The sequence below is a fragment of the Bombina bombina genome, chromosome 2 (assembly GCF_027579735.1).
Source record: "Bombina bombina isolate aBomBom1 chromosome 2, aBomBom1.pri, whole genome shotgun sequence".
In the NCBI taxonomy this organism is placed as follows: Eukaryota; Metazoa; Chordata; class Amphibia; order Anura; family Bombinatoridae; genus Bombina; species Bombina bombina.
Genome location: NC_069500.1, coordinates 273,262,302 through 273,277,393, shown reverse-complemented (window position 1 = coordinate 273,277,393; position 15,092 = coordinate 273,262,302). Strand labels below are relative to the sequence as shown.

Sequence of the window (15,092 nt, the reverse complement as noted above, 5' to 3'; positions counted from 1 at the left end):
GCAAATGAGATTTTATCACTGACATGCTCTTCCTCTGGGAGCAAGGGCTTTATGACATGGGCCACATTACTGATGAACCTACCAGTAATTAACTATTTGACCTTAGTGTTAGGACTGACTATCTCACTGTAACGGCTATCTCCTTAGAACAGGTTGGGTATGGGCATATTTTTGCTCTATATTTCTAAGTACAGATGGGATCAGTATGGAAAGTCCCTTTTCTTTCCCTTCCTCCTTTCCTTTACCCTATTATTTGTTACCAGTCAATATATCTTTGAAACTTGTTACTTTTCAAAAAATGTTAAAATTGTTGGGTTGGTTTATGATATCCATTCAACTTTTTTTTTTTCTGATTATTATGTTAAACTGGATTTTTTGATGTCATGCTGTGAAATTTGTAAACCCAATAAAAAATGTATTGAATAAAAAAAAAAATAATCTGTTGCACTACAGAGCTCCAAAATGCCTCTAAAACCAATTTCAGCACAAGAACTGAGGTCGGAAGCATATCAACATGCACAATGACAAGCGCCAGATGGAATGGTGTAAAGCGTCACTGGACTCTGGAGCAGTGGAAATGTGTTATCTGGAGTGATGAATCACGGTTCACTATCTGGCAGTCTTATGGAAGGTTCTGGGTGTTCTGGGTGCCAGGAGAACACAACTTACCGGAATGCAGTGCCTACTTTAAAGTTTGGTGGAGTAGGGATAATGGTCTGGGGCTGTTTTTCAAGGTCACATGTTAGACAATTTGGCTCCAACTCTGTAGCAACAGTTTGAGGAAGGCCCTTTACAGAATGACTGTGTCCCTGGGCACAATATGAAGCCCATGAAGACATGGTTTGATGAGTTTAGTGTGGAGGAAATCAAGTAGCCTGCACAGAGCCCTGACCTCAACCCCATTGAACACTTGTGGGATTAATTGGAACACAGATTACGAACCAGACCTTCATGTCCGACATTCTTGCCTGACCTCACAAATGCTCTTTTGTCTGAATGGGCACAAATTCCAATAGACTCACTACAAAATCTTGTGGAAAGCTTTCCCAGAAGAGTGACAGCTGTTCTAACTGCAAATGAGGAACCAAATCCATATTAATACTCATAGTTTTGGAATGGGATGTCCAGCAAGCTCATATAGATGTGACGATCAGTTGTCCACATACTTATGGCCATATCGTATCATATTATTGTCATTCACCCAAACAAGACTTAAGCACATTGCACAATACTGCAGCACTATCTATTTTACACAGCTGTTTTATAGTTACCATTTTCTCAAACAGGAATCATAAAACTGCACAACCATTCATACATTATATAAAATGACCCTTTGCAAATAGGTATTAATTGCACAAAAGGTAATTAGGGTTCTGCACAGTTAATAAGGTCATTTCTTTGTAACCTGTTCCATGTTGTTAAAGTACTTCTCAGTAATTGATTTTTCTTGCATGTTTCACTGGTCTCTCAAGAATTTAAAGCAACATTAAAAATAATAATTAAAAAATCCATGAGCAGGATTTAATTTGGTCATTCAGGTGCAACTACTGGAGATGTGTATGCTATCTATTCATTACCTAGAATGCAACTTGACTTGTTTTAAAGGGATGTTAAACCCAAATTTTTTCTATCATGATTCAGACAGAGCATGCAATTTTTTAAGTACCTTTCTAATTTACTCCTATTAATCAGTTTGTCTTTTGTTCTTGTGATATCTTTATTTGAAAAAGCAGGAATGTAAGCTTTGGAGCCAACTCATTTTTTGTTCAGCACCCTGGGTAGCGCTTGCTGATTGGTGGCTACATTTGTGGCTATTGATTATCATAGTAAATTATATGTGATATATTATGTGTTATAATACAGTGTTGTTCAACCCCCGGCAAAAGATCTGCTGGTGATAACGTAGGAATAATGTCAAAGATAACTTCATTCAGCTGTACTAAGTCACAATGTACTAAAACATCCAATGACACTCGTCACATGCCCGACGCACACCTCAGCACAGCCAATCACACACCGTTAAAGTGTATCAGCATGGTTATCACCACAAGCAACCTCATAGGCCAATCAATAATACGCCCCCACAGTTACATGGAGGCTTGGAGAAGTCTTACCCGTTTATGAATGGCATGTCAGCTCATATAGGATACTTATCAACAACCCATACACCCTCATATGTGTATAATAAAATGGCTCTTATCTTGGTGATTTAGCTCGGCTCAACATCCTCCCGAAAATACAATTCAAGCACGGAGAGCAGATCACGTCATCCAAAGGGCGTGTCCATGTCACACTAAAATCACACCCCTCTTTAAAGTCTCTTTTAAGTCTCTTTTGTATATATACAAGGATAACAAACACATCACGTCATACAAAGGGTGTGTCAGCACCACACTTGGTCATCTTATTGGCTTACTAAATGAAGAACATGCCCCTCCTGGGCGGAATATTCATCAGATCAAAGACTGACAGGAAAATCCCATCCTGTCAACACCGTGACATCACGTTATTGACAAACAAACCCTAGGTTATACAAAATGTCACTATATTCACTTCATATTCACTATAAAAAATACAATCATATAATACCCATCTCACCACAACATGTGGAAGGACAATTAAAAAGGTGGCTAGAATGATTATTATCCAGAGAAGTTCACAATGTGGTATGTCCTTCTCTCTGTCCTAATCCTTCTCATAAGGAACGTCTGTTGCATAACTTGGATGTTGTGCATCCTCTCAAATTTTACCTACAGGCTACTTAGGATTTTCGCCATTCTTCTGCCCTGTTTGTTTGTTTCTCTGGAAAGTGTAAGGGTCAGAAGGCTACTTCTACTTCTCTTTCCCTCTTGTTGAGAAGTATGATTCGTTTTGCTTATGAGACTGCTGGACAGCAGCCTCCTGAGAGAATTACAGCTCATTTCACTAGGGCTGTCTCCTCTTCTTGGGCTTCTTTTTTAAAAATGAAGCTTCTGTGGAACAGATTTGCAAGGCGGCAACATGGTCCTCTCTGTATACTTTTTCCAAATTTTCCAAATGTTATACTTTTGCTTTGGCTGAGGCCTCTTTTGGGAGAAAGGTTCTTCAAGCGGTGGTGCCTTCTGTTTAGGTATACCTGTCTTGTTCTCCCTCCCTGTTCATTCCGTGTCCTCTAGCTTGGGTATTGGTTCCCACTAGTAATTGGAATGACGTTGTGGAATATCCATGTCTTAGGAAAGAAAATAAAATTATGCTTAGCTAATAAATTTCTTTCCGGACGTGGAGAGTCCACGACCCTAACCTTAAGATTAGACAGTATTTTTTTACTAAACCTCAGGCACCTCTACACCTTTGTGTTATCTTCTTTTCCATTTCCATTCGGCTGAATGACTAGGGGTTATGGGTAAGGGAAGTGACACTTTACAGCTTTGCTGGGGTGTTCTTTGCCTCCTCCTGCTGGCCAGGAGTGAATATCCCACTAGTAATTGGAATGACGTTGTGGACTCTCCATGTCCGGAAAGAAAGAAATGTATCAGGTAAACATACATTTTCTACCTCTGTGATCACCTTGTATCTAAGTCTCTGCAGACAGCCCCCTTATTTCAGTTATTTTGACAGACTTAAATTTAAGGCATTCAGTGCTGACTCATAAATAACTCCATGGAAGTGAGCATAATATTATCTATGTGTGTGTTATATGAGAGGGTGTAGTGTGTGTTATATGAGTTTGTGTGGTGTGTATGTGTTGTATGTGAGCGTGTGGTGTGTGTTGTATTAGAGTGTGTGGTGTGTGTATGTTTGTATGAGAGTGTGTGGTATGTGGTGTGTGTATGTTTGTATGAAAGTGTGTGTTGTATGAGTGTGTGTGTGAGTTGTATGAGAGTGTGTGTTGTATGAGAATGTGAGTGTTGTATGTGAGCGTGTGGTGTGTATTGTATGAGAGTGTGTGGTGTGTGTGTGGTGTGTGTGTGTATGTTTGTATGAGAATCTGTGTTGTATGTGTTTGTGTGTGTTGTATGAGTGTGTGGTATGTAGTGTGTGTGTGTGGTGTGTGTATGTTTGTATGAGAGTCTGTGTTGTGTGTGTTGTATGAGTGTGTGTGTGTTGTATGTGTGTGAGAGTTGTACGAGTGTGTGTGTTGTATGAGTGTGTGTGTATGTTTGTATGAGTGTTTGTGTGTGGTGTGAGTGTGTGTTTGTATGAATGTGTGTGGTGTGTATGTTTGTATGAGTGTTTGTGTGTGTTGTATGAATGTGTGCTTTGTATGTTTGTGTGAGTTGTAAGAGTGTGTGTGTGTTGTATGAGAGTGTGTGTGTGCATTGTATGAGAGTGTGTGTGTGTTGAATGAGAGAGTGTGTGTGTTGAATGAGAGAGTGTGTGTGTTGAATGTGTGTGTGTGTGTGTGTGTGTGTGTTGAATGAGTGTGTGTGTGTGTGTTGTATGAGAGTGTGTGGTGTGTTGTATGAGAGTGTGTGGTGTGTTGTATGAGAATGTGTGGTGTATTGTATGAGAGTGTTTGGTGTGTTGTATGAGAGTGTGGTGTGTTGTATGAGAGTGTGTGGTGTGTTTGTTGCATGAGAGTGTTGTGGGTGTTGTATGAAAGTGTGTGTGTGGTGTGTATTGTATGAGGGGGGGGTGTTTGTTATCAGGAATAAAGTATGCACACATTTTAGTCACTTTGCCAATAATTGCAGCTATCTTGTGTATATTACTTCAGACATATACTCCTATAAAAATAGGGTCACAAAGGTAAGTGGTATCATTGTACTGGGTGTTAGGGAACAAAGTTTGAAGAACTCAGTTTTAATGGACCAACAAAATCAAGGTTTTTTAGATCTACATATGTAGAAGAGACCTTGTGAGGTCTTGAAAGGAATAAAAAAAAACTTGATTTTTATTGGTCCATTAAAAGGTATCACAATCTACTAATGGAACATTCTCTGTGAGACCAATACGTCAATAACCCTTTTTTTAAAATCAAAAAATCGTGGGCTTTTCAATTCCCATGGGACGTCTGACATCACAAACCTCACATTGTTACGTTGTACACAGCTGTTGTTTCTTATTGATGTTATTTCCTGAATTTAGTTTAGTGTTTTGTGTCTCTTTATCTTGATCCAAAACTTCCACGTTACTTGATAATTATTACAGAATCATAACTGAAGCCGTAGCCTGCACTGACGATGCTGGAATTGTGCTTTACCCTCTTGGCAATAAATTCCACAGCATCTGACAATCACTGCACACCTTTTTATTTGTTTAGCTGTGCAGATGCCAATAGGTTGTGTTTATTTTTTTACAGTAGATGTTTCCACATATTTAGATCTCAACATCTGCTTTTTGCCATTTGAGACAAAAGATGGTGAATTTCTTGCTGTTATGTTTTTATATTGTTGCATCTGGTTTCTTGAAGGAAGGCAATTTAAATCACTCCTGCAGCCGCTGAATACATTGTCTTCAAATTGAATTGAAAATTACAGTGTTTTGCTTGCTCATGCCTGCAGCTTATGTTCCGATTCACTGATTGTAGCCAGTGTGAAGCATCAAGGTGTTTGTGATATGGAAACGGATTTTCACCCAGACTTTTTTTGTCTTCAAAACATTTGTGGTCTTCTTTTTTTTTTCCATTCTCACTTTTATTTTTATTCACAGCTGAAGAGTCCCTCTGTGATTATTATTTATTGTAGGATCGCTTATACCAAAATGCTTTTACATAGGTAAATCACGATGAGTTGATTCTCAGTGATCAAAAAACATAGGTAAGATATTTTACCCACTATTTATATAAATATCAGAACCAAAGCTAAGGGCATTGTGCTAAACTAAACGAGGAAAAGCTCAGCAGTGGCTTGTCTACTGGATCACCTGGTAAGGAGGGAATAATTAGACTTAATTTATTGTAATTAACCAGTACTACTCTATAGAGCATAATTAATTCATTTAACACTCATATTTTAAGAGAGGTGTGTATATATAAACACTTCTTCATAAACTAAGTACAGGATATACATTGCACCTTCTCATACCCTCACCCCTGAATGTGCGGAGCCCCCCAAAGCGCAGGGAACTTGGCAGGTGCCCCATTCGCCCTGCCCATAGGATAGGTCTGTCCCTGGGTGCGCTCACCAGCACCCACAGACAGCTGTACAGCTCTGTGCTTGCAAGAGAATGCCAGACTTTCTATGTGTTGTGTTAATAATTTTGTTTTGTCATTTCCCCCCATGCTTTGCACCCAGGCTTGTCTGGGGTTCACAGTCTGAGAGAGGGACAGAGAAGCCAAATTTTAACATTCAGAACGTTCCAATTGACTTATATTAACAATTGTGCTTTGTTCTTTTTGTATCCTTTGTTAAAGATTAAATCTAGGTCTTGAGCATGCACATGTCTTTAGATTTCTATGGCAGTTGTGTTTACAGCTATAAAATTGCTATAAACATTGTTGCAAACAGTGCTGCCAGATGCTCACCTAGGATTACTCTTTACCAAAGGATACCAGGAAAACTAAGAAAAATTGATAGAAGTAAATTAGAAAGTTTATTAAATAAATAGGGATTTTGCTTCAGTCTATTATTATCATTTATTTGTAACTCATCGCAAAATTTCAAAGTGCTATTTCAGTCACAGATCCCCTAATACTTTTATGCGACCGTACAAGGTGTTTAAAAATATGCACAGAAGTTTTCTAGTGAGTAAAAAATTAAATGTGATACCTGTTCTTAAATGTTTTTATTTCTAGAGAGTTTAGATCTCTCTGTCCCCTGGCTTATACCAATGAATAAAACCAAACATCATCATCGTATCTTTCCGGCTAGCAAGGAAACACTGACATCTACTGGCTGGAAAGGAAAACTGCATATATCTATTATAATGCAGGCTAATGTGGTGCTGACAGAGCTATTCTATCTTATTTGCCCTAGGAACCGGCACGATTGTGATCACCAATATTTCTAGCATATTAACAAATGTTATTAAACTGTAAGTTACAAAATAAGTATAGTTTAATCAGTTAAAAAGATAACAGTCAAAGCTATTTCTGTATTAGGATTGTGCAATCTGAGGCTTTATTGAGAAACAAACAGCCAGGAAGAGCTGTAAAAATATTATTATGCATTAATTACATCTCGGTGTACATTGCTATAAGTATTAATAGTATTTTTTAAAAAACTAGATTTATTTTTTTGTTAGTAACAGACTGCGACTATATGATGTTTGTGTTACGTATGATCTGTGTGGCGACCAGTGCTAGTGCAGCTTATTAATTCAGTGCTGCTCAGCATATAGGTCCCAGGCTCTCAGTACTGCTCAGCATATAGGTCCCAGGCTCTCAGTGCTGCTCAGCATATAGGTCCCAAGCTCTCAGTACTGCTCAGCATATAGGTCCCAGGCTCTCAGTGCTGCTCAGCATATAGGTCCCAGACTCTCAGTACTGCTCAGCATATAGGTCCCAGACTCTCAGTACTGCTCAGCATATAGGTCCCAGGCTCTCAGTACTGCTCAGCATATAGGTCCCAGACTCTCAGTACTGCTCAGCATATAGGTCCCAGGCTCTCAGTGCTGCTCAGCATATAGGTCCCAGGTTCTCAGTGCTGCTCAGCATATAGGTCCCAGAATCTCAGTACTTCTCAGCATATAGGTCCCAGGCTCTCAGTGCTGATCAGCATATAGGTCCCAGACTCTCAGTACTGCTCAGCATATAGGTCCCAGACTCTCAGTGCTGCTCAGCATATAGGTCCCAGGCTCTCAGTGCTGCTCAGCATATAAGTCCCAGGCTCTCAGTGCTGCTCAGCATATAGGTCTCAGGCTCTCAGTGCTGCTCAGCATATAGGTCCCAGGCTCTCAGTACTGCTCAGCATATAGGTCCCAGACTCTCAGTGCTGCTCAGCATATAGGTCCCAGACTCTCAGTGCTGCTCAGCATATAGGTCCCAGACTCTCAGTGCTGCTCAGCATATAGGTCCCAGACTCTCAGTGCTGCTCAGCATATAGGTCCCAGGCTCTCAGTGCTGCTCAGCATATAGGTCCCAGGCTCTCAGTGCTGCTCAGCATATAGGTCCCAGACTCTCAGTGCTGCTCAGCATATAGGTCCCAGGCTCTCAGTGCTGCTCAGCATATAGGTCCCAGGCTCTCAGTGCTGCTCAGCATATAGGTCCCAGGGTCTCAGTGCTGCTCAGCATATAGGTCCCAGGCTCTCAGTGTTGCTCAGCATATAGGTCCCAGGCTCTCAGTGCTGCTCAGCATATAGGTCTCAGGCTCTCAGTGCTGCTCAGCATATAGGTCCCAGACTCTCAGTACTGCTCAGCATATAGGTCCCAGACTCTCAGTACTGCTCAGCATATAGGTCCCAGACTCTCAGTGCTGCTCAGCATATAGGTCCCAGACTCTCAGTACTGCTCAGCATATAGGTCCCAGACTCTCAGTACTGCTCAGCATATAGGTCCCAGACTCTCAGTACTGCTCAGCATATAGGTCCCAGACTCTCAGTACTGCTCAGCATATAGGTCCCAGACTCTCAGTACTGCTCAGCATATAGGTCCCAGACTCTCAGTGCTGCTCAGCATATAGGTCCCAGACTCTCAGTACTGCTCAGCATATAGGTCCCAGGCTCTCAGTGCTGCTCAGCATATAGGTCCCAGGCTCTCAGTGCTGCTCAGCATATAGGTCCCAGACTCTCAGTACTGCTCAGCATATAGGTCTCAGACTCTCAGTGCTGCTCAGCATATATAGGTCCCAGACTCTCAGTACTGCTCAGCATATAGGTCCCAGGCTCTCAGTGCTGCTCAGCATATAGGTCCCAGGCTCTCAGTGCTGCTCAGGATATAGGTCCCAGGCTCTCAGTGCTGCTCAGCATATAGGTCCCAGAATCTCAGTACTGCTCAGTATATAGGTCCCAGGCTCTCAGTGCTGCTCAGCATATAGGTCCCAGGCTCTCAGTGATGCTCAGCATATAGGTCCCAGGCTCTCAGTGATGCTCAGCATATAGGTCCCAGACTCTCAGTACTGCTCAGCATATAGGTCCCAGACTCTCAGTACTGCTCAGCATATAGTTCCCAGGCTCTCAGTGCTGCTCAGCATATAGGTCCCAGGCTCTCAGTGCTGCTCAGCATATAGGTCCCAGAATCTCAGTACTTCTCAGCATATATGTACCAGACTCTCAGTACTGCTCAGCATATAGGTCCCAGGCTCTCAGTGCTGCTCAGCATATAGGTCCCAGGCTCTCAGTGCTGCTCAGCATATAGGTCCCAGGCTCTCAGTGCTGCACAGCATATAGGTCCCAGAATCTCAGTGATGCTCAGCATATAGGTCCCAGGCTCTCAGTGCTGCTCAGCATATAGGTCCCAGGCTCTCAGTGCTGCTCAGCATATAGGTCCCAGGCTCTCAGTGCTGCTCAGCATATAGGTCCCGGGCTCTCAGTGCTGCTCAGCATATAGGTCCCTGGCTCTCAGTGATGCTCAGCATATAGGTCCCAGACTCTCAGTACTGCTCAGTATATAGGTACCAGACTGTCAGTACTGCTCAGCATATAGGTCCCAGGCTCTCAGTGCTGCTCAGCATATAGGTCCCAGGCTCTCAGTGCTGCTCAGCATATAGGTCCCAGAATCTCAGTACTGCTCAGCATATAGGTCCCAGACTCTCAGTACTGCTCAGCATATAGGTCCCAGGCTCTCAGTGCTGCTCAGCATATAAGTCCCAGGCTCTCAGTGCTGCTCAGCATATAGGTCCCAGGCTCTCAGTGCTGCTCAGCATATAGGTCCCAGAATCTCAGTACTGCTCAGCATATAGGTCCCAGGCTCTCAGTGCTGCTCAGCATATAGGTCCCAGGCTCTCAGTGCTGCTCAGCATATAGGTCCCAGGCTCTCAGTGCTGCTCAGCATATAGGTCCCAGGTTCTCAGTGCTGCTCAGCATATAGATCCCAGGCTCTCAGTGCTGCTCAGCATATAGGTCCCAGACTGTCAGTACTGCTCAGCATATAGGTCCCGGGCTCTCAGTGCTGCTCAGCATATAGGTCCCGGGCTCTCAGTGCTGCTCAGCATATAGGTCCCAGGCTCTCAGTGCTACTCAGCATATAGGTCACAGGCTCTCAGTGCTGCTCAGCATATAAGTCCCAGGCTCTCAGTGCTGCTCAGCATATAGGTCCCAGGCTCTCAGTGCTGCTCAGCATATAGGTCCCAGGCTCTCAGTGCTGCTCAGCATATAGGTCCCAGACTCTCAGTGCTGCTCAGTATATAGGTCCCGGGCTCTCAGCGCTGCTCAGAATATAGGTCCCAGGCTCTCAGCGCTACTCAGCATATAGGTCCCAGGCTCTCAGTGCTGCTCAGCATATAGGTCCCGGGCTCTCAGTGCTGCTCAGCATATAGGTCCCAGACTCTCAGTACTTCTCAGCATATAGGTCCCAGACTCTCAGTACTGCTCAGCATATAGGTCCCAGGCTCTCAGTGCTGCTCAGCATATAGGTCCCAGGTTCTCAGTGCTGCTCAGCATATAGGTCCCAGAATCTCAGTACTGCTCAGCATATAGGTCCCAGGCTCTCAGTGCTGATCAGCATATAGGTCCCAGACTCTCAGTACTGCTCAGCATATAGGTCCCAGACTCTCAGTGCTGCTCAGCATATAGGTCCCAGGCTCTCAGTGCTGCTCAGCATATAAGTCCCAGACTCTCAGTGCTGCTCAGCATATAGGTCCCAGGCTCTCAGTGCTGCTCAGCATATAAGTCCCAGACTCTCAGTGCTGCTCAGCATATATAGGTCCCAGACTCTCAGTACTGCTTAGCATATAGGTCCCAGGCTCTCAGTGCTGCTCAGCATATAGGTCCCAGGCTCTCAGTGCTGCTCAGGATATAGGTCCCAGGCTCTCAGTGCTGCTCAGCATATAGGTCCCAGAATCTCAGTACTGCTCAGCATATAGGTCCCAGGCTCTCAGTGCTGCTCAGCATATAGGTCCCAGGCTCTCACTGCTGCTCAGCATATAGGTCCCAGGCTCTCAGTGATGCTCAGCATATAGGTCCCAGGCTCTCAGTACTGCTCAGCATATAGGTCCCAGACTCTCAGTACTGCTCAGCATATAGGTCCCAGACTCTCAGTACTGCTCAGCATATAGTTCCCAGGCTCTCAGTGCTGCTCAGCATATAGGTCCCAGGCTCTCAGTGCTGCTCAGCATATAGGTCCCAGAATCTCAGTACTTCTCAGCATATATGTACCAGACTCTCAGTACTGCTCAGCATATAGGTCCCAGGCTCTCAGTGCTGCTCAGCATATAGGTCCCAGGCTCTCAGTGCTGCTCAGCATATAGGTCCCAGGCTCTCAGTGCTGCACAGCATATAGGTCCCAGAATCTCAGTACTGCTCAGCATATAGGTCCCAGGCTCTCAGTGCTGCTCAGCATATAGGTCCCGGGCTCTCAGTGCTGCTCAGCATATAGGTCCCAGGCTCTCAGTGCTGCTCAGCATATAGGTCCCTGGCTCTCAGTGCTGCTCAGCATATAGGTCCCAGACTCTCAGTACTGCTCAGCATATAGGTCCCAGGCTCTCAGTGCTGCTCAGCATATAGGTCCCAGGCTCTCAGTGCTGCTCAGCATATAGGTCCCAGAATCTCAGTACTGCTCAGCATATAGGTCCCAGACTCTCAGTACTGCTCAGCATATAGGTCCCAGGCTCTCAGTGCTGCTCAGCATATAAGTCCCAGGCTCTCAGTGCTGCTCAGCATATAGGTCCCAGGCTCTCAGTGCTGCTCAGCATATAGGTCCCAGAATCTCAGTACTGCTCAGCATATAGGTCCCAGACTGTCAGTACTGCTCAGCATATAGGTCCCGGGCTCTCAGTGCTGCTCAGCATATAGGTCTCGGGCTCTCAGTGCTGCTCAGCATATAGGTCCCAGGCTCTCAGTGCTACTCAGCATATAGGTCACAGGCTCTCAGTGCTGCTCAGCATTTAAGTCCCAGGCTCTCAGTGCTGCTCAGCATATAGGTCCCAGGCTCTCAGTGCTGCTCAGCATATAGGTCCCAGGCTCTCAGTGCTGCTCAGCATATAGGTCCCAGACTCTCAGTGCTGCTCAGTATATAGGTCCCGGGCTCTCAGCGCTGCTCAGAATATAGGTCCCAGGCTCTCAGCGCTACTCAGCATATAGGTCCCAGGCTCTCAGTGCTGCTCAGCATATAGGTCCCGGGCTCTCAGTGCTGCTCAGCATATAGGTCCCAGACTCTCAGTACTTCTCAGCATATAGGTCCCAGACTCTCACTACTGCTCAGCATATAGGTCCCGGGCTCTCAGTTCTGCTCAGCATATAGGTCCCGGGCTCTCAGTGCTGCTCAGCATATAGGTACCAGGCTCTCAGTGCTGCTCAGCATATAGGCCCCGGGCTCTCAGTGCTGCTCAGCATATAGGTCGGTCCCGGGCTCTCAGTGCTGCTCAGCATATAGGTCGGTCCCGGCTCTCAGTGCTGCTCAGCATATAGGCCCTGGGCTCTCAGTGCTGCTCAGCATATAGGTCCCAGGCTCTCAGTGCTACTCAGCATATAGGTCCCAGGCTCTCAGTGCTACTCAGCATATAGGTCCCATGCTCTCAGTGCTACTCAGCATATAGGTCCCAGGCTCTCAGTGCTACTCAGCATATAGGTCCCGGCTTTCAGTGCTACTGAGCATATAGGTCCCGGCTCTCAGTGCTGCTCAGCATTTAGGTCCAGGGCTCTCAGTGCTGCTCAGCATTTAGGTCCAGGGCTCTCAGTGCTGCTCAGCATTTAGGTCCAGGGCTCTCAGTGCTGCTCAGCATTTAGGTCCAGGGCTCTCAGTGCTGCTCAGCATTTAGGTCCAGGGCTCTCAGTGCTACTCAGCATATAGGTCTCAGGCTCTCAGTGCTGCCCAGCATATAGGTCCCGGGCTCTCAGCGCAACTCATTATATAGGTCCTGGGCTCTCAGCACATCTCTAGAGGTCAAAAAAACAAATTCTGCACCCTGCAAATAAGAGAGCTGGGAATGTGCAAACAATTGTTTACCATCAAGTACAAACACTAAAGTCTTACCAGGACTTAAAAACAAGTTGATCCTAATTGTAATATATATCTGTATCCTCTATGGAGTTTTTCTATTCTCATTTGTTCCCATAGCATAGCTACACTAGGGTACATTCAGCATAATGCTCAGACATGCTAGAAACAAGATGTTTACAGCTAATTTCACCCTAGTTTTTACCAATTTCAAGCCATTTATCAGGATATTAATGAGTGACTATAAAGGTGTATGTGTATAAATATACTAAACATCATTATATAATATTGTAAACCACTCACTACACCATGCTTGTGCGTTACAGAGAGAAGAAGCTGAAGTCTCGAGCTCAGGAGTTAGTGAGTGCCTTAGAAAGACTCACCAAGAGCAGTGAGGTCCGACACCAGCAGTCTGCGGAGTTTGTTAATGATTTGAAGAGAGCTAACAGGTAAGTCGTCTGTTTTTTTTTGGGGGGGGGTTTCAAAGTTGAACAACAAATGTAAAGATTTACAGAGAATCCAAACATATATCAGTCTGTTACTTTTTAGTTTTTCACCTTTGTCCATAACATACTCAAATTTGTAATAATCTAATTCTTAGATGTGCTAATGCTTATGAATGGAAGTTAAAAAAAAGTTCAGGATTCAGATTGTGTAAAATTAAGAACAAAAACATAGCTCCTTTTAATGAGCGCACACCTAGATATGCATGTGTCTCGAGAACTATACGGGTAGATTTAGAGTTTGGCGTTAGCCGTCAAAAGCAGCGTTAAGTGTTCCTAACGCTGCTTTTTACCGCCCGCTGGTATTTAGAGTCAGGCAGGAAAGGGTCTACCGCTCACTTCCTTTCCGCGACTCCAGGCTACCGCAAATCCCCATACGTCAATTGCGTATCCTATCTTTTCTATGGGATTTGCCTAACGCTGGTATTTGGATTCTTGGAAGAACTGATCGGTAGACCCTCTACTGACAAGATAGACTCCTACCGCCAAAAAAAGTCAGTAGTTAAGAGCTTTATGGGCTAACGCCGGAATATAAAGCTCCTAACTACTGTGCAGTGACGTGCAGTGACGTCAGAGGATGGTGAGGCAGTGGCTAGGATACGCCTTCATTCTTTAGATATCCTTTGTTGAAGAAATAGCAATGCACATGGGTGAGCCAATCACATGAGGTATCTATGTGCAGCCACCAATCAGCAGCTACTGAGCATATTTAGATATGATTTTCAACAAAGGACATCAAAAGAATAAAGAAAATTAGATATTAGATGTAAATTGGAAAGTTATTTAAATTTGCATATGGGTTTCATATGGGTTTCATGTCCCTTTAAATGGTGTCTTGGAAAACTGGTCAACTTAGTAAACATCTGATTTTAGTCTAAAAGGATTGTAACAGAAACTCTTGCCAGATAACACAATGCTTGCTCTGATTATGAGATCTAGAAATCCATGCCCATTAAAATATGTTTAAAACATACTTTTTACTTTAATGCTGCAAATTATGCTTATAGATTCTTTCATTACATAAGGGATGAGAGTCAGAGGGGGAGGAAGAGAGACAGAGAGAGAAAGAGACCATGGGGGAGAACAACACATAAGGAGAGAGATGGATAGATAGAGAGAGAGACACACACACACACACACACACAAGGGGGGGGGGACCACTGCATTTTAAAGTAATAAAACAGCAGAGCTACAGAGAGTTCAGAAAATTAGTCTATAATTTAGTGTGAAGTACAGAGGCAAGCTGCTAAGTTAGTGGGTGTAAAGTTTGAGTAAACAAAATACAAAAACGACCCTGCTATAAAAGAGTAAACAAACACTAAACCACATTCATTAAATTATCATTTTCAATAACAGAATCTTTCAGTAAAATCTTACTTTAACAAGATGTGGATGAAACACTGCTCTCTGTGCCTCTTTTCCTGCTCTGTAAGGATTCAGGAAGTGACAGTGGCACATTCCACTGCACTTAGAGGGGAAGAACAGAACTCTCTTTTTCACTTTAGCAAAGCTAGCAGGTTCACAGGACAGCAACAAAATATATGAAAGTTGTTTTTTTGCGTTTTTGTTTTGTTTTATATGATTTAACATCCAGCCCCAACCCTATGTTCCACTTACTAATGCCTCTCACTGGATTG

The 15,092-nt window shown here is 44.0% G+C and overlaps 1 protein-coding gene across 4 annotated transcripts in view; it reads left to right on the top strand.

Annotated features, from left to right (window-relative positions):
- Nucleotides 1-15,092, top strand: part of MCC (MCC regulator of WNT signaling pathway) — a 1,086,108-nt gene that overhangs the window by 1,059,695 nt on the left and 11,321 nt on the right. For all 4 annotated transcript variants that reach the window (XM_053701549.1, XM_053701547.1, XM_053701550.1 and 1 more), the window contains one exon: nucleotides 13,279-13,401. In XM_053701549.1, coding sequence (XP_053557524.1) covers nucleotides 13,279-13,401 — 123 coding nt within the window. The remainder of the gene's footprint in view (nucleotides 1-13,278; nucleotides 13,402-15,092) is intronic.